The following is a 25,363-nucleotide window of genomic DNA, read 5'->3' on the forward strand; positions in this document are numbered from 1 at the left end:
ACATCCCTCCCACCCAATGGTCTATCCTCATCAAATTTAATGGTCTCCTGGCAGATGTGCTCCTTCAGTACTGCGCTGCGTCAGCTGTGGCTCAGTGGGTAGCACTCTCGCCTCGGAGCTAGAGAGCCGTGGATTCAAATACCGCTCCAGAGACTTGAGCACATAATTCGGGCGGACACTCCCGGTGCCAGTACTGAGGGAGTGCTGCATTGTCGGAGGTGCCATCTTTCAGACGAGACGTTAAACCGAGGCCCTTCAGTCTACCCTCTCAGGTGGACATAAAAGACCCCACGGCACTAATGGAAGAAGAGCAGGGGCGTTCTCCCCGACGTTCTGGTCAATATTTACTCCTCACTCAACACCACCAAAGCAGATTAACTCGTTACTATTTTTGGGATCTTGCTGTGTGCAAACTGGCTGCCAAGTTTGTCTACATTACAACAGTGCCTACACTTCAAAAATAGTTCATTGGCTGTAAAGCGCTTTGGGATACCCTGAGGAAGTGAAAGGCTCGATATAAATGCTTAATCTCTTTTGCCGTTATTTCTGATGATGATGCTGTAGAACTGATTTACAAACTATTCTGGGTGGTGGATAGGGAGAGTGGGGAGAGAAGAGAGGGGGAAGAGGGGAAAGGGGAGAGAGGAAGAGGGAGTATGATGCTGGAGAACTGATTTACAAACTATTCTGGGTGATGGATAGGGAGAGCGGGAAGAGAGGGAGAGAGTGTGTGGGCCTGAGCAGTTGAAGGCACAGCTGCCAATGGTGAGGTGAAGAGAGTGAGGCTGATGTTAGAGGAACGGAGAATTGAAGGAGGGTTGTAGGGCTGGAGGATGTTACAGAGATAGGGAAGGGCCAGGCCACGGAGGGATTTAAACACCAACATGATGATTTTAAATATGAGGGGCCAGGAACCAATGCAAGTCAATGGGGTGCTGGGCGAGTGGCAGTGTACATATTATAATAACTCATTTGAGCCACACCCCCCCAATTTAAACCAATTTTTGCTATTAAAAGATGAAACCCATTTACGTATAGAATCATACAGCACAGGAGGCCATTTGGTCCATCGTGCCTGTGCTGTCTTTTTGAAAAGCTATCCAATTAGTCCCACTCTCTTCCACCTCCCCCCAATACTCTTTCTCCAGAGCCCTGCAAATTTTTTCCTTTTCAAGTATTTATCCAATTCCCTTTTTGAAAGTTATTATTGAATCTGCTTCACCCGCCCTTTCAGGCAGCGCATTCCAGATCATAACAACTCGCTGCTTAAAAAAAATTCTCCTCTTTGGTTCTTTTGCCAATTATTTTAAATCCGTGTCCTCTGGTTACCGACCCTCCTGCCAGTGGAAACAGTTTGTCCCGATCTATACTTTATCAAAACCCTTCTTAATATCAACACAGTAATTAATAAAAAGCAAAATACTGCAAAATACTGGAAATCTGAAATAATGGCCTTTCACCAGAACTGGAAGAAGTTAAAGATTGAACAGATTTTAAGCAATAATAGAGCCAGGGAAAAGGGGGGGGGGAAACAAAAGGGGAGGTCTGTGATAGGGTGGAAGGCAGGAGTGATTAAATGACAAAAGGGATGATGGTGCAAGGCACGGAGGATGGTAATAGGACATGTGAAGAAACCAAAAGCTGGGTTTAGAGGCACTGTAAATGGCTGCAGCAGAACCAGTAATTAATAATCTGGCAGAAAACAGAGTTTTCAAGTTAATGCAATTTTAGCCCCCCCCACCCCACCAAGAAAAGGTTTTATTTTTGTAATATAAAAGGTGGGATTGCAGAGCCTGTGTACCTGTTGCTGTGGATTATCCATGGCAGTGACAAAGGCGAGAGATTCGACTGATGCTGAGCGGATTGTATCAGTTCGTCCGAGGTGAAACATCCGCAGGGAGGCACTTTCATAGGTTGCACACGGCTCCCCGTATATCCTGACGGGAGACACAAGCACAGCAAGACGATAAAAGGCAGGCCGATTCCTGCGTTTCCCAGGCTTGAGGGGGAGGGGGTGGTTTCACGAGCAATTGTCGGGAGCTCAGCACTGGGTTTGAGGAGTTCATGCAGTAATGGGGCCTTTTCTCTATCGACCCCCACCCAACTCCCACATCTCACCTTCTACCTGAAGGTGATGACTGCTCGCTGGGGGTACAGGTTCATATGATCCCTGTTAGGGGTTGCCAACTCTGCTTGGACGTATTCCTGGAGGTTCCAACACCTGACCTCTCACCTCCAACCGCCCCACCCGGTCAAACAGCCTCCTCCCCACCCAATCTCCAATATTTCTATAAACTAACAAATGAAAATGTTCAAAGAAAAAATAAACACATAATTTTTTTTTAACAACCCTATGATTTTGTTCTCGGGATTTTGCTCACAGGATTGACCTGGAGACTAATCTTCAATTCCTGGAGACTCCAGGGCAATCCGGGAGGGTTGGCGACTCCTGAGGTATCTCTGGTACCTCACTCCAGTGCCCATTCTTCAAGCACGCAAGCCCAGGTGGGGAGTGTTGGCTATTCGACTGTGAAGTGCAGGGAGACCAGGGTTTGTAACCATGGCAACCGTTGGCAGTCCCTCCCGCCTTCCCTGTGACGAGCTGCCAGTCTTGGCCTTGCTGTCAGCAGTGGGTTCAACCTTGGGTCAGCCAGTCAAAAAACACCGCAGACAATGGCCATAAATGATGTCGCCGATCCCATTCACAACAAAGTAATTCAGTGCATCTGAATGTTTCTGAGAACTGTGATACGGTGCTGAGTAAACACAAGTCCCTTTTTTATTGTGGGATACAGTACATGAGTAATTTGAGACATGACATGTGGCAAGTGTAAAATGCTTGGGAGAAACAGGTGACCTTTGGACCTTTGGTTCCCAAAGCTCTCCACCACTGGGGGTTTTCCTCCCCTCATGTCTCCGTATTAGACTAGCTGACACAGATTGATTGCTACGATCAGTCAACAACTCCACTATCGATGTATCATGTACCTGGATGGTAGAAGGCAAACTAGATGAACCTTGTCTTTTCTCATCTAGCGATTCCTGTGCTCCTACGAGATGGGGCAGTATTTGGAGAGGAGTATTTGGTGTGGGGGTAGGGGCGATGATGGTGGTTTTCAAGGGGAAGAACGGCAGCTGAGCAGAGGGAGCCATTTACAAAGCTGGCCAGCGGTAAGGCAAGGCAATAACAACAGGAAATGCTGGAGAAGCTCAGCAAGTGAGGCAGCATCTGTGGAGAAAGAAACAGAGTTAACGTTTCAGGTTGAAGAAAGATCTTTGACCTGGAACGTTAACTCTGTTTCTCTCTCCACAGATGCTGCCTCACTTGCTGAGCTTCTCCAGCATCTTCTGCTTTTATTTCAGATTTCCAGCATCCGCAATATTTTGCTTTTGATGTAGGGCAAGGCAAGGTTGGTGAGCAAGTAGGAGTAGGAGTGGGAAGGACTGGGGGATCGTGGAAGAGGAAAGCTTAGAGAGGGCAATGGCGGAGATATTGGAAAAACTACAAAAGGAGTCGGGGAGGGACCTCGGTCTTTCTCCGTCCAGCAATTCCGATGTTTCTGTCCATGCATTCACTGGCCCAACACCCTGAGTTCGTTGCACACGGAGAACGTAATGGTGAGAAAACCGGGAAGAGGCACAAAACAGAAGTCAATTAAAACTGGCGAAGAGTTCCTGCGAACAGAAAGCCAAGTGTTCAGTGGGGCGGATTAGAGAGTAGAGTATTGGCCCTTGCAGACGCAGAATGCACGTTTATTCCCCTCCAAACAGCGAGGGAGTTCCATCGGAGGAAAGGTGGAAGTAGAAATTGGAGGGGGGGGTGGGTTTGGGGGGGGGGGGGGGTTTGGGGAGCGAAATCAGAGTTCAGGGTCACCCCACCCTGGAACCCACCCACAGCAACCATTTGTACAGGGCTGGCTGACTCGCTGCTCACTCTCTCTGAGCTGGGGGTGGGTGCACAGTCCTGCAAGAGGACACCAGACATCTGCAAGTTTTTAAAGAAATGTATCAAATAACTTTTAAAGAAGTTGATAAGCTTGTTAAAAAAATATACAAGATCCTGGGCTTTAATAAATAGAGGCATAGAGTACAAGAGCAAGGAGGTTATGCTAAATCTTTATTAATCACTAGAGTATTGTGTCCAATTCTGGGCATTTTAGAAAAGGACGTCAAGGCCTTAGAGAGGGTGCAGAGGAGATTTACCAGAATGGTACCAGGGATGAGGGACTTCAGTTACGTGGAGAGTCTAGGGAAACTGGAATTGTTCTCCTTACAGCAGAGAAGGTTAAGGGTGGATTTAATAGAGATATTCAAAATTATGAGGGATTTTGATAAGCAAATAAGGAGAAACTGCTTCCAGTGGCAGGAGGGTCGGTAACCAGAGGACACAGATTTAAGATAATTGGCAAAAGAACCAGAGGGGTGATGAGGAGAATTTTTTTTTAATGCAGCGAGTTGTTCTGATCTGGAATGCGCTGCCTGAAAGGGCGGTGGAAGCAGATTCAATAATAACTTTCAAAAGCAAATTGGATAAATAATTAGAAAAGGAAAAATTTGCAGGACTATGGGGAAAGAGCGGGGTGGGGGGGAGTGGGGATAACTGGATTGCTCTTTCAAAGAGCCGGCACAGGCACGATGGGGCTAATGGCCTCCTCCTGTGCTGTAAGATTCTATGTCCTGGACACGTGAGCAGAGTGGGTCTGGAGTGATGTTTCTCTCACCTGTAATAGGCCAGCTGCAGAGCGATCTGGATAAAAGCGTCCGGGCTCATCTTCTGGGACTTTGAAAAATCTTTTCCGAAGTGCTGGAACACGAGGCATTTTATATCCATGTCACGCACCATCCTAGTGAGAAAGGATGATGACCATTAACGTCACTGCCTGCAACATAACCCATCATTCCCTCCTCTCAGCCCCCTCCCGCTGCTAACAACTCTTGTTGGGGTACCATTCCACAGGTGCTGGTTCTCCCCCAAGTGCCCATACTTCACGTACGAGCCCAGACAATGTGCGTCGGCCAGCTATTCAACTGTATGGCCATCACAGCCAAGCCCAATCCTGTCCTCAGCGGGCGTCCGCACACTTTCCAGCAGGGGTGGCTTAAATAGCAGTAAGGGACGGGAACCCTGGTTGATTTTCTTTCCATCTCCAGTACTTTGGGGACACAGAGGCCGATTGCAGTGCCCCCCACCCCCCCAAACCCCAGCTGCTTGGCTTGGCAGAGATCAGCTAACTCAGCGCGGACAGGGTGCGGAGATGATTGGACCTGCCGACCTTGCTGGTCTCAGTATTACATGGCCTGCGGCGTTCACCCATCGAGCCACCAGAGAAATGCCCCCTTCTCTAGAAAAGAGAAGACTGAGAGGTGACCTATTGGAGGTCTTTAAAATTATGAAGGGGTTTGATACAATAGATATAGAGAAGATGTTTCCACTTGTGGGGGGAGACCAGAACTAGGGGCCACAAATGTAAGATAGTAACTAATAAATCCAATTGGGTAAAGATGTTATTCCTGAATTCCCCGAGAGTGGAACTCCAGAACTAGCTGCGCCTCTAGCCAAGCTGTTCCAGTAGAGCTACAACACTGGCATCTACCAGACAATGTGGAAAATTGCCCAGATATGTCCTGTCCACAAAAAGCAGGACAAATCCAATCCGGCCAATTACCGCCCTATCAGTCTACTCTCAGTCATCAGTAAAGTGATGGAAGGTGTCGTCGATAGTGCTATCAAGCAGCACTTACTCACCAATAACCTGCTGACCGATGCTCAGTTTGGGTTCCACCAGGACCACTCGGCTCCAGACCTCATTACAGCCTTGGTCCAAATATGGACAAAAGAGCTGAATTCCAGAGGTGAGGTGAGAGTGACTGCCCTTGACATCAAGGCAGCATTTGACAGAGTGTGGCACCAAGGAGCCAGAGTAAAATTGAAGTCAATGGGAATCAGGGGGAAAACTCTCCAGTGGCTGAAGTCATACCTAGCACAAAGGAAGATGGTAGTGGTTGTTGGAGGCCAATCATCTCAGCCCCTGGGCATTGCTGCAGGAGTTCCTCAGGGCAGTGTCCTAGGCCCAACCATCTTCAGCTGCTTCATCAATGACCTTCCCTCCATCATAAGGTCAGAAATGGGGATGTTCACTGATGATTGAACAGTGTTCAGTTCCATTCGCAACCCCTCAGATAATGAAGCAGTCCGAGCCCACATGCAGCAAGACCTGGACAACATCCAGGCTTGGGCTCATAAGTGGCAAGTAACATTCGCGCCAGATAAGTGCCAGGCAATGACCATCTCCCACAAGAGAGTGTCTAACCACCTCCCCTTGACATTCAACGGCATTACCATCGCCGAATCCCCCACCATCATCATCCTGGGGGTCACCATTGACCAGAAACTTAACTGGACCAGCTATATAAATACTGTGGCTACGAGAGCAGGTCAGAGGCTGGGTATTCTGCGGCGAGTGACTCACCTCCTGACTCCCGAAAGCCTTTCCACCATCTACAAGGCACAAGTCAGGAGTGTGATGGAAACTCTCCACTTGCTTGGATGAGTGCAGCTCCAACAACACTCAAGAAGCTCGACACCATCCACGATAAAGCAGCCCGCTTGATTGGCACCCCATCCACCACCCTAAACATTCACTCCCTTCACCACCGGCGCACAGTGGCTGCAGTGTGTACCATCCACAGGATACACTACAGCAACTCGCCAAGGCTTCTTCGACAGCACCTCCCAAACCCGCGACCTCCACCACCTAGAAGGACAAGAGCAGCAGACACATGGGAACAACACCACCTGCACGTTTCCCTCCAAGTCACACACCATCACGACTTGGAAATAGATCGCCGTTCCTTCATCGTCGCTGGGTCAAAATCCTGGAACTCCCTTCCTAACAGCACAGTGGGAGAACCGTCACCACACAGACTGCAGCGGTTCAAGAAGGCGGCTCACCACCACCTTCTCAAGGGCAATTAGGGATGGGCAATAAATGCCGGCCTCGCCAGCGACGCCCACATCCCATGAACGAATAATAAAAAAAAACTCGCTCCCACATGGAGTAGTTGAGGCGAATAGCATAGATGCATTTAAGGGGAAACTAGACAAGTACATGAGGGGGAAAGGAATAGAAGGATATGCTGATTGGGTGAGATGAAGTAGGGTTGGAGGAGGCTCGTGTGGAGCAGAAACACCAGCATAGACCTGTTGGGCCGAATGGCCTGTTTCTATGCTGTAAATTCTATCTAAAAAAAAACTTTTTTTTCCCCCAGGTGATGGCATGCAGCTCTCCAAGTTTCCCTCCAAGTCACACACCATCCTGTCTTGGACACATATCAGCCGTATGTTCATCGTCTCTGAGCTACAATCCTGGAACTCCCTAGCCAACGGCACTGTGGGAGCACCTTCACCACACGGACTGCAGCGGTTCAAGGCGGCAGCTCACCACCACCTTCTCAAGGGGCAACTGGGGATGGGCAATAAATGCCGACCTTGAAAGCGACGCCCACATACTGAGAATTAATATTAAAAAAAAAAGCTCTCACATGTTGAGGTTCTGCTTTGCTTTCTCGATGTCCCTCTTTATGTCGGGTGTGATGTTAAAACGGAGCTTCCGCGGCATGGGCAGCGGAATCATGGGAGAACGAACCAGCGCTGAGGAGTTGCTGAAATAGAAGGGACACAATGAGTATTCGGTTATTTAGCGTTTACATAGAATTTATAGCACAGAAACAGGACATTCGGCCCAACTGGTCCATACCGGTGTTTATGCTCCTCCCACCTTACTCCATCTCACCCTATCAGCATATCCTTCTATTCCTTTCTCCCTCAAGTACATATCGAGCTTCCCCTTAAACGTATCTATGCTATTCGCCTCAACCACTCCCTGTGGGAGCGAGTTCCACATTCTCACCACTCTCTGGGTAAAGAAGTTTCTCCTGAATTCTTTATTAGTGACTATCTTATATTGAATTCCCCCACAAGCAGAAACATCTTCCCTAGGTCTACCCTATCGAACCTCTTGTTTTTCTCTGTGGAGGATGAAGTCCTTTATTCAGGCCAGTGCATCTCTACGACCTGCCTGCCCTGGGATACTTGTACAAGGAGCAGGAGACAACTGAACGTGACCGGCAATTGAGCCGGGGCTTTCGAGCTCCAATCACAAACACTGAATTAAGCCACTGAGCAGAAGGAGATGGGGGCGCGGAGGTTTGCTGCTCCCTGCACAGGGAGTTACCAATCGCGGGGAGGTGGTGGGATGGGTGTGAGGGATTGTCGGCCCGGATCTGCTCCCGTTAGCCATGGCTCAGTGGGTAGCTCTCTTGCCTCGAGTCAGAAGGCATGTCCCACTCCAGAGACTTGACCACATAATCCAGGCTGATACGCCCATTGCAGTACTAAGGGAGTGCTGCACTGTCGGAGGTGCCGTCTTTCAGATGAGACATTAAGTCGAGGCTCCATCTGCCCTCTCAGGTGGATGGAACAGATACCATGGCACTATTTCGAAGAAGAACAGAGGTGTTCATCCTAGTGTCCTGAGCAATATTTATCCCTCAACCAACATCACTAAAAAATAGATTACCAGCTCATGATACATTGCTATTTATGGGACCTTGCTGTACACAAATTGGCTGCTGCATTTCCTACATTATACAGTGACTACACTTCAGAAAGTACTTCATTGGCTGTAAAGCATTTTGGGACAACCCAAGGTCATGAAAGGAGAGATAGAAATGTAAGTTCTTTCTTTTGTCTCCCAGTGGTTAGCATCCGACCAGCACTGGCTGAGCTCTGGCAGTGAGTTGCCTGGTTGGGACGAGGTATTTGGAATTAGTGGAGAACAGAAGGAGAGGGGAGAAAAAAAAACAAATGTGAAAGAGTAAGACCCACATCAAGGCATCCCCCCCACCCCCCTAAATATTTGGGAAATTTTGTATTCTGCAGGTTTCCTCATATCCCCACACACCACCCCCCAACCCCCCCATCCCAATAAAATCTGGACTCTTACCAATACTCAAAGACATGGTCCATTAAGGCAACAATGGGTGGTCCTTCTGCTGGAGAATGCTCGTAAACCAAACCACAAGTTCCATCCTCTCCGATAATAAACTGGAGAAAACCCCCAAAAAAGAAATAAGTTGTGTTAGTTGCTCTCCGTGGGGGCAGCAGTAGAGGTGCTAAAACTGGCCTCAGTACCTCGGGTTTGTGGTGAGTGGAGGGGTTTTAACATCATGAAAAATCAGCCAAGGTTCCCTTCTCTTGATCACTGCCCAGTTAATCCTGCTGGGAACTGCGCAGGTGCGTGAATCTCGGTCGAGGGCAAGGTCAGGCTCAGCTGGAATGCCTCTCGTGGTTGAATAGCCCGCCAGCACTCACAGATGAGACTGTGGAGAGTGACCGGTATCTGTGGATCTGTACCAATCATGAGGAATAGCAGCTCAGGCAAGATTCCTTCAACTTTAAAAAAAAACTGTGTTTGCTTTATTCACGCATTAGGGCAGAGAGAACCAGACAATGAAAACTGAGGGAGTGGGGCTGCAGGGAGTCACCACACAGATACAAAACAACCATGGAGTGGAGTAGAGTGAGAGGAAGGAGACACCAGGCAGAGGCAGGACCCTGTGAGTGGGTGGAGTGGAAGGAGGAGGAAAGAGGTGCTCTGGGCTGCCATCTTACATCTAACAGCCAGTTACGAGCGTACCCAATTCGCGACTCTCTCTCTCTTCTCCTCCTCCTCCTCCTCCCTCCCCCCAGGGCTGGTGCTTCCAGAAGAGGAATCAGAAGGGCTGAGAAAACAACAAAGGGAGCTTTAAACTGGGAAAAAAAAGTTTTAGAAACTCAGTCAAATATTTGAAAAAAATTCACGCACAGGAGTAGTCATTAAAGTTTCACAATGCTTGGTGCACACTCCCAGACACTGGTACACTCAAATACAAACTCCCTTAAATACACACACTCCTATACACACAGAATCCCAGATACTAGCAGACACTCCAGATATATGCACACACTCTCCCAGATACACTCGACATACGCACACACTCCCGATACAGACAAACTTGCAGATACATATGTATACTCCCATACACCCATGGGTACACACACACACACACACACACACACTTCTTTACAAAGAAACTAATGTGTAAGCTCTGTTTGAACACAGGTTCACCCTCTCACTGTCCACCAGCCCGATGCCCCCATGTACCTGCAGGGTTTTATCGAACCATCTGTTGCCGCTGTTCCATCGACTGCCCCCACCATGCAGCATCTGTGCTGCCATGTGGCTCATGTAGAGCTCGTCAGAAACCTTTGGCACCGGGGCATCCAGACAGATGGTGAAGATGCTCTTCTGGATGCATTTCACGGACTCCTTGTTAACCTTATCTGGGGAGGAGGAAACAACAAGCACAGTCTCAAAATCCCAGAGAGAGCAGCACTAGAAGATAAGATGCATTTTCCCCACGAATAATTATCTATAAAATATTCCACTACCGCGAAATATCACTGTAACTTATCACTCGATACACTTGCACAGCTCAGTGTGAGCATGTAGTCCAGGAAAGTTCCCAGTCTGTGCTGAGCTGGCTGATCTCAGCCAAAGTTCTGATAGAGGTTCTACAACTGGCTGCCGTGTCCCAAGGGACCTGCTGCTAATCCCTATTCAATAATTTACAAAGAAAGAAAGAACTTGCAGTTATATAGCACCTTTCACGGCCTTGGGATGTCCCAAAGTACTTCACAGCCAGCAAAATAGTTCTGAAGTGTAGTCACTGCTGTAATGAGGGAAATGTGGCAGCCAGATCCCATAAACAGCAATGTGATAAATAACCAGATGTTTTAGTGATGTTGGTTGCGGGATTAATATTGGCCAGGACACTGGGGAGAATTCCCCTGCTCTTCTTCGAAATAGTGGCTGTGGGATCTTTTACATCCACCCGAGGGGGCCTCGATTTAAAGTCTCATCTGAAAGATGGCACCTCCCACAGTGCACTGGAATAGGTGGCTCAAGTCTCTGGATTGGGGTTCAAACATCACTAAATGAGGCAACTGAGCTACGGCTGACACCTAAATACGTTCACTCGTGATGGATGGCCACTCAGACAAGGTACCGGTGTCTGGGGACCAGACCTTAATATCACACTGCACCTTTAGGAATAGAAACAAAAAAAGAGATGCACAGTGATGGCCCCTAGGCTGGAACGTAACTTTTACAGTCAGAAGATGGTTATATACAGTCAAACTTCACTGTCACTTTTTAGGATATCGTCTTAGATCATTGATAAAATTGCCATGTAATTCTGTTACAATTATCTGTACAGTTTAACCCTGGATCCCCCTCATGCACTCTCTCTCTCTGGGCACTATGGGCAGAATTTTAACATTGAGAAACGGGTGGGTTGGGGGCAGGGGGGCAAACATTTCGGACCTGCCCCCAATCCACCCATTTCCGGTTTTCCCAGGAGGCGGGTTGGTGACTAAAACCGTTCAAGGAGGCTGCGAGCCTCCATTTTTGCAGATTTTGCAATTTCAAGCCCCGGGGGCCAGGATTCCGGGACCTTCTCCTTCACGTCATGCGAAAGGAGGAGAGAAGGCCCGAAACTGCAGGTAAGTGCCTTTTTAAGCACAGCTTGTGGGCCCGGAGAAGGAGTGCTACCCCCAGGCCCAGCAAGCCTATCTGCAGCGACCCCCCCACAACAATCGCGGAACCCCCCCAGCAATCGCAGACTCCCGCAATGAGCCCCGACCCTGGGACCCCCCCCACCCCGTGATTGACCCCCGATCCCTCCCCCATGACTGACTCCCCCACCTTCCCGTGACCCCCATGTCCTCCGTGTCGACCCATGCCCCCTCCATTCACACAATCAAAGACTTATCTGAAGACTTACCTTTTCATGTCCTCTCCCTGGCTGCTCTCCCATCCGACTGAGGCCAGTCTGTCAATCAGGCCAGCCAGTCGGATTGCAAACTGATGTCAAAATCGTAAGGACGTTTAGGAAACCCGAACTTCCGAGTTTCCCGTCTGCAATTCGATCCCCCGCCCCCTTCCTGGCTCGGGGTCAAAATCATGCCCTATATCCCTCGGTTCCCCTCACTATCTACCTAATTCCCAGGCATTTTACCCCTGGTTCCCCTCTCACTCACTATCTACCTAATTCCCAGGCACTTGAGACTTTGCTCAAAGACCATACTGGGACTGACAGAGACCCGTACAGTACGGGATGGGACTGAGTTATTCCTTTCCCTGATGTGTGTTGGGAATTTTCTGGAGACTGACCTTTGATGAGAGTGTTATAATCATTTGCCCAGGTGTTTCGATGGCCGGTTGTAAGGATCCCGATCGGCTCTTTGTTTGTCTGAAGTGAGGAGTGCCAGATCTTCTCCAGCTGAATGTAAATCTGGTCCACAGTCAGGGGGCTGCCATCACTGTTATACACAAACAGCTCAAAAAACTGCAAAATACAGACGGCAATAATTTAACTTAAACTGTGGAACTGAACCACACAGAGCAGAACAGTCCAAAGTTCACTCCTCAGTTACCGGGCGGAGTTAACAATCTCATCTGGGGTGAGAGTAGGTGGGTTTCAATTGACCTCAGCATCCGTGGACTGGGTGGAGTAAAGAATCAGCCAGGATCCCCTCTCCTGATCACTATGGAGCGACCACTGATGGAAAGTGCATGCACGAAGGCTGTATCGGGCCTCCTGTGATGCCCACCACAGTCGAATAGGCTGCCGATTTCAGACACTGATCACTGCCCAAGCTCGCAAGTGAAGAATGGCCTCTTGCATGAGGTACTGGAAAGCAATCACCGTTCATGAGCTGTCCCCCAGTAACAACTTCACTAACATTTTGGGATAGAAAATAACATTTAGGGATACTGTATATGAGTAATTTAAGGCATGACATGTGGAACAACAGGTGACTTTGGACCTATGGTTTCCAAAGCTCTCCCCCACTGGGGGTTTTCCTCACCTCATGTCTAGGTCTGTTGTAGACTCATTGTTTGTGATTGATTGCTATGATTAGTCAACAACTCCATTATCCTCGTATCATGCAGCTACTAGGATGGTAGAAGGTGAACGTCTATGGACCTTGGTCTTTTCTTCGTCTAGTAGTTCCTGTGTTCCTTCAGAAGATGAGGGGAGAGAAACTTGGGGAAAGAAAACTTCAAAAACTTTTCCACGTTCAAACGGTCGCAGGAAACCCACCTGGAAGTTGTGCACGATTGTGATGTGCGTTGGCTTTTTAGTCTGAGTGTAGTTGACTACAGAATCACGTTTGGAACCCGGGATACGACAGGATGAGAGAATTTGATAATACTGGTTCATGCAGAGTGGATTCCCTCCCAGAGCCTCAACAGGAAGGGTCTCACTGTGAGAAAGAACGAAAAGGGAAAAGTCTTCATCTGTTATACACAAAGACAGAGTGGTACGCTGCGTGCCGCAAATTTAAAATTCTCATCCTGGTGTTCAAATCCCTCCATGGCCTCGCTCCTTCCCTATCTCTGTAACCTCCTCCAGCCCTACAACCCTCCGGGATCTCTGCATTCCTCCAATTCTGTCCTCTTTGTGCATCCCCGATTTTCTTTGCTCCACCACTAGTGGTCGTACCTTCAGCTATCTAGGCCCTAAGCTCTGGAATTCCCTCCCTAAACCTCTCTCTCTCTCCACCTTTAAGACACTCCTTAAAACTTATCTCTTTAGCCAAGCTTTTGGTCACCTGTCCTAATATCTCCTTATGTTAAATTTGGTCTGATTACGCTCCTGTGCAGCGCCCTGGGACGTTTCACCAAGTTAAAGGCGTGATATAAATGCAAGTTGCTGTTGTGTTAAGGAGATCTGGAAGAAATGGAGAATCTTTTGTACAGGTGGCAGCAGTGGTCCGGAGGCAAACTGCCCGATAGTTCTCCCCTCGCTCCCTCAATCTTTGTGCGGAATCACCAGGTCTACACGGCACCATGGTTAATCACTGGTACTAAGTTAACATCCCCGTTAATTGTCAAACCTGGATTCAGCACCAGTTCCCTGGAGAGCGCCAGTCCTACATTAACAATCCCTAATTTCTTCATTTTTAATCTCACTTTAGTTGTGGAATGCGGTTGAAGTGTCGAAGTGCGATTCTGTACTTACTTGTCAATCATGGTTTTAAAATCCAGAATACCAGAGATCAGTTTGGCTGCAAACCTGAAAGAGAGCAGAGACAGACATCTATAATGAACACCAACTAAAGCCAACCCTGCGTTTGGGACAGGCCCAGCTAGACCAGGAGTAGGCTCTGCTTTTTAACTGTCTCCAGCAGAGTTACTCATTAATGTTTTGTCAAGGGCCACATTCCCAAACAAAAGAAAGGAAAGGACTCCATTTATATAGCGCCAAACACATTACAGTCAATGAAGTACTTCTGAAGTGTAGTCACTGTTGTAATGTAGGAAATGTGGCAGCCAATTTGCTTTTTTTGGTCACATCTTTCCTAAAGTGCCCAGGACTGGACACAATGCTCCAGTTGTGGCCGAACCAATGTTTCAAGAGGATATAGACAGGCTGGTGGCATGGGCGGACACCTGACAGATGAAATTTAACACAGAAAAATGTGAAGTGATATATTTCGGTAGGAGGAAGAAAGAGGAGAGGCGATATAAACTAGAGGATGCAAGAACAGAGAGATCCGGGGTATATGTGCACAAATCGATGAAGTTGGCAGGGCAGGTTGAGAAAGTGGTTAAAAAAGCATACAGGATCCTGGGCTTTATAAATAGAGGCATAGAGTATAAAAGCATGGAAGTCACGATGAATATTTTTAAAACATTGGTTCGGCCACAACTGGAGCATTGTGTCCAGTCCTGGGCACTTTAGGAAAGATGTGAAGGCCTTAGAGAGGGTGCAGAAGAGATTTACAAGAACGATTCCAGGGATGAGGGACTTTAGATATGTGGATAGACTGGAGAAGCTGGGGTTGTTCTTAGAACAGAGAAGGTTGAGAGGAGATTTGATAGAGGTATTCAAAATCATGAAGGATCTAGACAGAGTAGATAGAGAGAAACTGTTCCTATTGGCGGAAGGGTCAAGAACAAGAGGATACAGATTTAAGGTGATTGACAAAAGAACCAAAGGTGACACGAGGCAAAGCTTTTTTTAAAAAAAAAACACAGCGAGTGGTTAGGATCTGGAATGCACGGCCCGAGGGGGTGGTGGAGGCAGATTCAATCATGGCCTTCAAAAGGGAACTGGATAAGTACTTGAAAGGAAAAAATTTGCAGGGCTATGGGGAAAGGGCGGGGGAGTGTGACTAGCTGGATTGCTCTTGCATAGAGCCGGCATGTTCTTGATGGGCCGAATGGCCTCCTTCCATGCTGTAACCTTTCTATGATTCAATGACAGCAAGATCTCACAAACAGGAATGAGATATTTAGTTCTGATGAAAGATCATTGACCTGAAACATTAACTCTGTTTCTCTCTCCACAGATGCTGCCTGACCTGCTGAGTGTTTCTAGCATTTTCTGCTCTATTGATGTTGGTTGAGGGATAAATATTGGCCAGGAGACCGGGGAGAACTCTCTTGCTCTTCTTCGAATAGTGCCGTGGGATTTTTTTACGTCCACCAGAGAGGGCAAAGGGGGCCCTGATTTAACGTCTCAACTGAGGAGACGCCACCTCCGACGATGCAGCACTCCCTCAATACTGCATTAGAGTGTCAACATGGATTATGTGCTCAAGTCTCTGGAGTGGGACTTGAGCACACAACCTTCTGACTCAGAGGCGTGAGTGCTACTCACTAAGCCATGGCAGACACAAATGTTCTCAAACACCATGAATAATGAAACACACTGAACACGCAGCAATGGAATGCAGGTCTGTCCCTGGGACTCGCACTCAGTGAGCTCTTGGGTTTCAATCATGTCACTGTGGGCCACTGCCAGGTAGAGGCTAGACACATCCCCACAGGAAGAGGTGGGAAAAAACAACAATAGGACCAGCAGTTATACATTAACTTTCACCTGTTGTGTACAAGCTGGAATAACCTTTTACTTCAGGACTAGAAACAGAGAGAGAACTGTACTGAATCTCCTTTTGGCGAACCAGACTGCAGGGACTTAAACAGGGAATTGCTTGTCAGGCGAATGAAGAGCTGGGTAGTAGCGGCACATTCAAGGATCTTGGAGAGGAAAGGGCGACGGTTTGAGAGAATAGAGGGCACAAGGTTGGGCTTTTTGGGGGGACTGATGACGGCGATTTTGAAGTAGGGGGGGAAATAGTGCCTGTGCAGAGGGAGACAGTTATGTCAACAACAACTTGCATTTATATAGTGCCTTTAACGTAGTAAAACTTCCCAAGGCGCTTCACAGGAGCGATTATCAAACAACATTTGAAACTGAGCCACATATTAGGACAGGTGACCAAAGATTTGTCAAAGAGGTAGGTTTTAAGAAGCATCTTAAAGGAGGACAGAGAGAGGTAGAGAGGCGGAGAGGTATGGGGAGGGAATTCCAGAGCTTAGGGCCTAGGCAGCTGAGGGCACGGCTGCCAATGGTGGAGTGATTAAAATCGAGGATGCAAAAGAGGCCAGAATTGGAGGAGCGCAGAGATCTTGGAGGGTTGTAGGGCTGGAGGAGGTTACAGCGATAGGGAGGGGGGGGAATGAGATGTCGATGAGGGGTGGGGGCGAAGAAAGCTAGTTGAGTGGCCAGTAGCCGATGAGGGTGAAGGAACAGGAGGTGGATCTTGGAGGAATTGAACCCGATGAGGGATCGTGGAGTTGGCGATAGGACTAGGGGTTGCCAACTCTGGTTGACCGTGTTCCTGGAGGTTTCATCACATGACCTCACCTCCAACCACCCCACACAGTCAAATAGCCTTTTTCCCCTCCCCATCGGCAGTATTTTTTATAACTATAAAGGAAAGTGTTCAAAGAAAATGGAAAAACACACATTTATTTTAATGTCCCTATGATTTTTCTCCCGGGTTTTGCTCACAGCGGTGTCCAGGAGATTAATCTTTTAATTCTGGAGACTCCAGGATCCTGGAGGGTTGGCAACCCTAGATAGAAGCTGCAGGGTGATACAGGTCAGGGTTGAGGTGGGCGAGGTGCCAGCGGGAGCTGAATGGATTGTCTCAATCTTTGTGCCGATAAAGTCAGCAAGCACCTCATGATGGAGCAGCAGGAAGGGACTGGAGAAAGCAGTCTGGTCACTGAGAAAAGGGGTCTGGGATTGTCCTCGCCCTGGAATAATAGGGAAATTAAAGCTGTGGAGAGGAAATTGCAGTTACGAACACAGTGAAGGTCAGGTAATTTGATGAGAGATATGAAAGCAGCTTCAAACAGCCCGAGGTTGTATCCAAGTGGATACCGAAACAGCTGGGATTGCTGACTAGCAGCATAAATGTTTTCATGGCAAAGTTCACACTGTACAAAGGTTAGAGTGGAAGCTGAACAACAGGAGGTGGGGAAGAGAATATCGAGCAACAGTAAGGGAAGGAAACTGAGAACGAGAGGAAAGAGGAAAAGCTAAAAGGAGTGAGATAGAGGGAGTGAGACAATGATGGAGAAGCTGGGGGATTGATCTCCTTAGAGCAGAGAAGGTTAAGAGGAAATTTGATAGAGGTGCTCAAAATCATGAACGGTTTTGATAGAGTAAATAAGGAGAAACTGTTTCCAGTAGTAGGAGGGTCGGTAATCAGAGGACACAGATTTAAGGCGATTGGCAAAAGAACCAGAGGCGAGGTGAGGAAACATTTTTTTTAAAAACGCAGCGAGTTGTTATGATCTGGAATGCGCTGCCTGAAAGGGCGGTGGGAGCAGATTCAATAATAACTTTCAAAAGAGAAAAGGGAATTAGATAAAGACTTGAAGGGAAAAGATTTACAGGGCTATGGGGAAAGAGCTGGGGAGTGGGACTAATTGGATAGCACTTTCAAAGAGCCAGCACAGGCACGAAGGGCTGAATGGCCTCTTCCTGTGCTGTACCTACTATGGTAAGGGGAGGAGAGGGGCGGTTGCTGGATAAAAATCAGAAGCCCTTGCAGATTATTCCTCCCACCCCACGTGTGGGACACTGAGGGCAATGGCAGTGTCCCTACTGCCACTCTGGCTGAGATCAGCTAACCAGAGTGGGGATCAAACCTAGCACTCACCTGGTCTGTACGACCGAGCTCAGAATAAGTCACCGAGCTATTGATGAGCTCCAGTAAAGACATTAACACTATACACGAAGAGCAGGGGAGATTTTAGAATTTAGGCATTGAAAGAAAATCAGGTACGGGTCAGTTATTTGACCGGGGTGGGGAGGAGAGGAGAAAGAGGGGGGTAGTGGGAGAAGAAGAGGCATCGGGGCCAAGTCCAATGCTGTCCTGATCCACACGGTCTATCGGATAATACAAGATAGCAATCAGGAGTGGGAATTTTTCTCCTACTTAACCCAACGGCCGTGAGACTAACTGTAGCAACCCCTGGCCAATTTTATGATGTGAATCGTGTCAGAATTTAAAAAAAAAGTCCCGGTACAATGCCGCACTATTACCTGAGCTGCCCTTGACGATCGTGGTAATCCTGTTTTGGTAACACCACGCCGGGACTGGAATGAATTACCACAGGAAGCCTGTATTCCAGGTAAGCTATCTTCAGCCACCAGTCAGAGAGCTGGGCAGGAAAGAAACGAGATGAGGTGAGCTTTGAGACAGTTTTTGGCATTAAGTAATTTCTCCCAGATTCCTGTCTTCTAGAGGGATGGGATGGCCTCACTGCCCAGGCACCTGCTGATGCCCCTCTATAACCAGCAGTACCAGGAACTCTGGATCTGACTCCTCATTTGATTTCTCCATTTCTTTACGAGGACGGTTCTGTCTCCAGATTGATTCCTCCCCTGAAAGGAAGGGCATGTGGGTAACCATGGGCATAAACCCACATCACGGCACAGCTGGCAAGAGTTCCAAACTGTTGCCTCACCTCAAGTGTGATAACCTTTCTCCCCTGCTTTTCTTCTCTCCTCACTGGGGGATAGTGGTGTAGTGGTTATGTTACTAGTAATCTAGAGAACGTGAGTTCAAATCCCACCGTGGGCAGTTTGAGAATTTGAATTCCGTTTTAAAATTCTGGAAATAAAAAGCTGGTATCAGTAAAAGTGACCATGAAGCTGTCGGATTGTTGTAAAATCTCAATTGGTTCACTAATGTCCCTTTTGGGAAGGAAACCTTCCCTCCTTACTCGGTCTGGGTCTATATGTGACTCCAGTCCCACAGTCCCAACGTGGCTGACTCTTAACTGCCCTCTGAAGTGGCCACTCAGTTGTATCAAAACCGCTACCATCAGTTCAAGAAGGCAACTCACCTCCACCTTCTCAGGGCAACTAGGGATGGACAATAAATGCCGACCTTGCCAGTGATGCCCAGATCCCAAGAGATTATGATGGGGTATGCACGGGCTCCACAGCTAACGGCAGCCCAAGTGGACATCCTTCAAGTGCGAACCAAGACAGTGAACGGGGCTAAGCTGTCCAACCGTGTAAAGCATCACTGCCGAGCTTTGTCTGATGCCCACGCACGCACAGGCACCCAGCATCAGTCAACAGATGTATGAATAAGAGCAGAAGCCTGGACTGATTCTCTTTTCCATCCCTAGCCCAGATTTGACCAGACCAACTGCTTCCTCCCAGGCTGAGATCAGCTAAGTCAGCACACGACCGGGAATTGAAACTGGGATCTTCCTGTGTGGCTCAGTCCCACATTGGGCAGTGCATTGACCCACTGGGAATGCACAATATGTTTTTTTAAAACCCTACCCTGACGGAGCGACAATGAGCAGGACGTGGAGTTCCACAAATCCAGTCACTGAAGCTATTTCATTCACCCGGTCAGGTTGCTTTAGTACAGTTTTCCATTCTACATTACCCGTTAAAAGTTTCAGAACAGTGTGGGGGGGCCAACACTCCGCGTCAGGGAATATCAGGACCGCAATACCCCTGCACTGCCGAAATGGTGCCATGGAAGCTCGAGATAGGTGGCAAGCACACCAGAGTACATAGGCACACAAACACAGAGCACCCTAACGTTGCCTCATAATCATGGCACTTAGGCATTGCCAGACCGTGCCTATTGATTTTCTTTTCCAGTTCAGAGTCAGATTGCTGGGTCGGACATCAGTATCCGACAACCCATCTGAGAACTCAACTTCCCCTAACTATCCAATCCCATCCCATAATAAGCAGACATCTTTAGTCGAGCATCTTTGAGGACCTGTGCCCTTTACTGCCTCCCCAACAAACTCATCATCCGTCACCAAAGAGTTGGATTGTGCTTCCCTCCCCATTCAAACCATTCTACACCCGTGGAGAGCAGCACTGACATCAGGAGATGAGGTGGGGAATTGGTCCCGGCTGCAATCCATTCACTTTTGTGTCACAGTGATGGATGAATAGAATCAGGCCCAGAGCCAGTCAAGGGTAGGCCTCACTTCCAACAAGAACTACGAAGCCATGTACTCCAAAAGGAGAAATCGGCAGGGCTATGGGAAAAATGCAGGAGGAAGTGGGACTAACTGGACAGCTCTTTCAAAGAGCCAGCACAGGCACGATGGGCTGAATGGCCTCCTTCTGGGCTGTATGTTTCTATGATTTGGAGACAACAATGCGGTCAGTTTTTAACGCCGCCAGGATTTCCCAAATGATTGGCTGCCCTTATTTGACTGACACCTCAACAGGGAATGACGTTGAGGAGATGATCTCCTCAATCTTGCCAGCAACTTCCAGCTTTAATATCCATGAGATCATTGGCCTCAGGAATTACACGTTTACCAATTTAGGAGCCAATTCCACTAAACTATTGTACAATGATAAAAAGATTGGAAAGTGGGGGATAGCATCAGGGAACATGTTAAAGTTAAAAGTCTCAAGACCAGGTTCCAGGTGCTTGGCTCACATTTTTTCGCTATTTGGTCACATCAGTTAGAAATCCAGGAAACTATAATCGTACCCAGTTCTCAGTCTTCCTTGCTCTTCTTTCCAAGCTCGCTTGTAGTCTCTGTCCTACTCCGCCCTGTTTGGCAAACTCCTCCACTATTTGTTTGGTACCTTCTAATTCCTCTTGGCTGACAATGGGCTTCAAGGCCAGCAGATAGCGATCAAGAGTTTGCTGGAGTGGAGGAACTGGCAGGCGGGGCAAAAATTTTTGATGGGCAACGTATCGTCCAGGTAGCTTCGTAGGAGCTATGGGCCTCACTAAGCAGCCAGGCTTCAATGAGGTCGGTTTACACTAAACATAATAAAACAAAAAAAAGTTAGCAAACTAACAACAGCAACTTGCATTTATATATCGCCCTTAACGTAGTAAAAATGTCCCAAGGCGCTTCACAGGCGCGACTATCAAACAAAATTTGACGCTGAGCCACATAAGGAGATATTGGGACAGGTGACCAAAAGCTTGGTCAAAGAGGTAGGTTTTAAGGAGGAGAGGTAGAGAGGGAATTCCAGAGCTTGGGGCCAAGGTAGCTGAAGGCACAGCTGCCAGTGGTGGAGCAATTAAAATCAGGGATGCGCATGAGGCCAGAATTGGAGGAGTGCAGAGATCTCGGAGGGTTGTAGGGGCTGGAGGACATTACAGAGATAGGAAGGAGCGAGGCCATGGAGGGGTTTGAAAACAAGGATGAGAATTTTTTTTAATCGAGGCATTGCCGGACCGGGAGCCAATGTGGGTCAGCAAGCACAGGGGTGATGGGTGAACAGGACTTGGTGCGAGTTAGGATACGGGCAGCAGAGTTTTGGATGAGCTCAAGTTTACGAGAGGGTGCAAGGTGGGAGGCTGGCCAGCCAGAACACCAATTTTCCTTCCCATTTCACTGGCTCTGTTTCCCCATTCTCTCTAGGTCACAAGCCATACGTTGTTCTCCAGCCAAGACACCAGGTGGGTGCTCTCCCCTCCCACCCAGGGTCACAAGGAGGTGAGCAAGATTGTACCTCCCCTGCCCCCGACGACTCCTCATGTAGGAAAGTGAAACATAACTAAGCTCTGCTCGTGGACACACCCCCTTCCCAACAATCTGCTTGAGATTAAGAGCTCTGTGTGTGGGGAATCGCAGACGGGCATCTCGCCTCAGAGTTCTTAGGTGGGGGAAGAGGCAAGAAATGATCTTTTCCAGTTAAAAGCCAATAGCGCAATGAATGTTGCTTTGCCAGTCGACTGAGGGGCAATCAACTTTGTACAAATCCCTCAGGTCCCCAATTCCATCAAACTGAATCTCCAGATATTCTCTAACAGAACTCTTTACCCAGAGAGTGATTAGAATGTGGAACTCGTTACCACAAGGAGTGGTTGAGGCAAATAGCACAGAAGCATTTAAGGAGAAGCCAGGGACATGAGGGAGAAAGGAATAGAAGGATATGCTGATAGGGTTAGACGAAGTAGGGTGGGAGGAGACTTGTATGAAGCATAAACAACGGCATAAACCAGTTGGCCCAAATGGCCTGTTTGTGTGCTGTAATTTCCATGTAATTCTAGTTTAAGATTGAGAAGTGGAGCTCAGTTCCACAGGAAGCAGGAACACTCGTGGTACCAGACCCCAAGTATCCATTCTTCTTATGTGAGGAGAGATGGTGAGCAGAGGCTATTTGACTGTTGAAGGCATCATAACCAAGCCCAATCCTATTCCACACACACTCCACACACCAGAATAAGTGACTAGATAGTATTCGGGGGGCAGGACCCAGGGCTCATTTTTATCCCCCCTAGCCTAGGAGGTACTGAGGACAATTGCAATACCCCCCCATCATAACTCCGCAACTGAGATGGCAACTCAACACAGATCAGGGATAATCTACAGCTGGGGCTTGCCAGGATTTGTGTGCTTTTATTACATTTCCAGCAAGTTAATTTTTGTAGCTGGCAATGGGCATTGTAGAGGACAGCGATTGACAGCTGGGTCCTGCGATCGAACCACACAAGTTGAGTCGATGGGATTTCAAGTTTCATTCCAACGCACGTTACAGTGTATATCACGCTGCATACATCGCAGTGACACATAATAAACACCTATAGGAGAGAAAACAATAGGAAAGAAAAAAAAAAGATTGCAAACACCCCAAAGGCTTGCCTGGTTACAAGGAAATCTCTCAGTACTTCTGCCCTTGAGGATCTGGCGTAATGGAAGTGTGGGACTTCAAGAATGAGTTGCAGATTGTAGAGGGGCAACAGGCTAGGAAAACATCTAAAAGGATGGTCTAGAGTGGGGAGAAGGATGGGCATCGACCAACAATGCTGTGAAGGTGGAAGGCAGTAGTTTTGGTGACAGCGGATGAGGGGAAGTCACGTTGAGCTCAAGCAGAGTGCCCACCTCTGCCAGGCTCTCACCCTTATTTTGCCATTGAGGCCGACTAGGAGCCTCCAACTGTTCTGTTATTTACACCATCATCAGGAGGGCAAATCTGACAACAAGGTCAACAGTGCAACTCAGTCGTTATTTAAAAAGAAAACAAATTGCCTTACGTTTCTCCCCTCCGGTACCTCATCCAAGCAGCCATTCTTCATGCAAGAGGCCAAACGGCGAGTGTTGGCGAGCTATTCAGCAGTGGAGGCATCACAGGCATATCCAATCGTGTCCTCACCTGAATCCACACGAACACTTCCCGGCAGGGGTCGCTGAAATGTGACCGGGAGCGGGAGCCCTGGGTCCCCCCCAACTCCAGCGGCACTGAGGCCAATTATAACCCCTCTCCTCCTCCGAAACCCGAGATCAGCTGACTCAGCACAGAACAGCAGCTGAACCAGGGAGTCCTTCCTGGTCTCTACAGCTCAGTTCCAACCTGGAGAGAGTAGATACTCACTAAAGCTATCCCTGGCCTAACACTGCAGTACTACTTGAATGCAGAACCTGGCTTTCTAACCCTGCCCTGCTGGCTAGCAGATCAGAGTGGTTACAGCTTAAAAAGCAGACACAGTGTTAAAGGAAATGGAACGTTAGTTTTCTGTTAGAAGACAGGAGCTGGCTGCTGCTTTGTTCTCAATAGATTTTGATTTATAATAATTCATACTGTACCTTTTGGGAATCCTTCTTTCTATCCATCGTGGGAACATAAACATAAAAGCCAAAAGCACTGCCCCTCTAATCCCGCCCTGTTCGCTATCACTTCAGAGCAGTTAATCTGGGGTTGCAATGACACACACATGTAATGAGGGCTGTGCTCAATAGCCTTCTCCTCCCTCGTTCTAAATCTGTCAAAAACACAAATAAAACAAAAACAAAAAGAGCACCAAATATTTCACTGCCGGTATTAACACAGTCCAGGACTTTCGGGAGAAGTAGCTGAAAATTCCCATTCTCTGGCTGTTCTTTCAAAATGTTCGGGTACAGAGTAGGTACATTCCCACGAGGGGGAAAAGGAAGAGCATCCAAAGCTAGAGCTCCCTCGATGACTAAAGATATTGAGATTAAAATGAAACAGAAAAAGGAGGTTCATAATACAGTAGAGAACCAGGCTGAATACAGAAAGTACAGAGGAGATCTAAAGAAGGGAATAAGAGGAGCAAAGAGAGAGTATGAGAATAGATTAGCGGCTGACATAAATGGGAACCCAAAAGTCTTTTATAAACATATAAATAGTAAAAGGGTAGTCAAAGGGTAGGGCCGATTAGGGACAAAAAGGGAGATCTTCATGTGGAGGCAGAGGGCACGGCTGAAGCACTAAATGAATACTTCGCATCGGTCTTCACTAGAGAAGAGGATGCTGCCAATGTAGCAGTAAAGGAGGAGCCAGTAGCGATATTGGAGACGATAAAAATAGATAAAGAGGAGGTACTTAAAAGATTGGCAGTACTCAAAAGTAGAAAAGTCACCTGGTCCAGATGGGATACATCCTACGTTACTGAGGGAAGCAAGGATGAAAATTGTGGAGGCTCCGGCCACAATCTTCTAATCCTCCTTAAATATGGGTATGGTGCCGGAGGACTGAAAATGTTACACCCCTGTTCAAAGAGGGGGAAGAGGGATAAACCAGGCAATTACAGGTCAGTCAGCCTAACGTCAGTGGTGCGGAAACTTTTAGAGATAATAATCCGGGACAAAATGAATTGGCACTTGGAAAAGTATGGGCGAATAAATGAAAGTCAGCACGGTTTTGTTAAAGGAAAATCGTGTTTGACTAACTTGATTTGAGTTCTATGATGAAGTAACGGAGAGGGTTGATGAGTGTAGTGCGGTTGATGTTGTGTATATGGACTTTCAAAAGGCATTTGATGAAGTGCCACATTATAGACTGATCAGCAAAATTAAAGCCCATGGGATTAAAGGAACAGTGGCAGCGTGGATACAAAATTGGCTAAGGGACAGAAAGCAGAGAGTAGTGGTGAACAGTTGTTTTTCAGATTGGAGGGAAGTATATTGTA

General features: G+C 47.8%; 1 protein-coding gene across 3 annotated transcripts in view; it reads right to left on the minus strand.

Annotated features, from left to right (window-relative positions):
- The window catches only part of crata (carnitine O-acetyltransferase a), a 42,778-nt gene that overhangs the window by 7,120 nt on the left and 10,295 nt on the right, over window positions 1–25,363 (minus strand). Inside the window, exons 2-12 of one of the 3 annotated variants that reach the window (XM_067969976.1) lie at window positions 24,018–24,193; window positions 20,963–21,241; window positions 18,517–18,635; window positions 14,131–14,184; window positions 13,210–13,372; window positions 12,276–12,450; window positions 10,206–10,384; window positions 9,006–9,106; window positions 7,543–7,662; window positions 4,722–4,844; window positions 1,802–1,937 (exon numbers count right to left, since the gene is read on the minus strand). In XM_067969976.1, coding sequence (XP_067826077.1) covers window positions 1,802–1,937; window positions 4,722–4,844; window positions 7,543–7,662; window positions 9,006–9,106; window positions 10,206–10,384; window positions 12,276–12,450; window positions 13,210–13,372; window positions 14,131–14,184; window positions 18,517–18,635; window positions 20,963–21,241; window positions 24,018–24,044 — 1,476 coding nt within the window. In that variant the 5' untranslated portion in view covers window positions 24,045–24,193. Of the gene's footprint in view, window positions 1–1,801; window positions 1,938–4,721; window positions 4,845–7,542; window positions 7,663–9,005; window positions 9,107–10,205; window positions 10,385–12,275; window positions 12,451–13,209; window positions 13,373–14,130; window positions 14,185–18,516; window positions 18,636–20,962; window positions 21,242–23,467; window positions 23,785–24,017; window positions 24,194–25,363 lie in introns of all 3 variants that reach the window. The other 2 variants (XM_067969975.1, XM_067969977.1) reach the window with 2 other exon arrangements.

The sequence above is a fragment of the Heptranchias perlo genome, chromosome 31, assembly GCF_035084215.1.
Source record: "Heptranchias perlo isolate sHepPer1 chromosome 31, sHepPer1.hap1, whole genome shotgun sequence".
NCBI lineage: Eukaryota > Metazoa > Chordata > Chondrichthyes > Hexanchiformes > Hexanchidae > Heptranchias > Heptranchias perlo.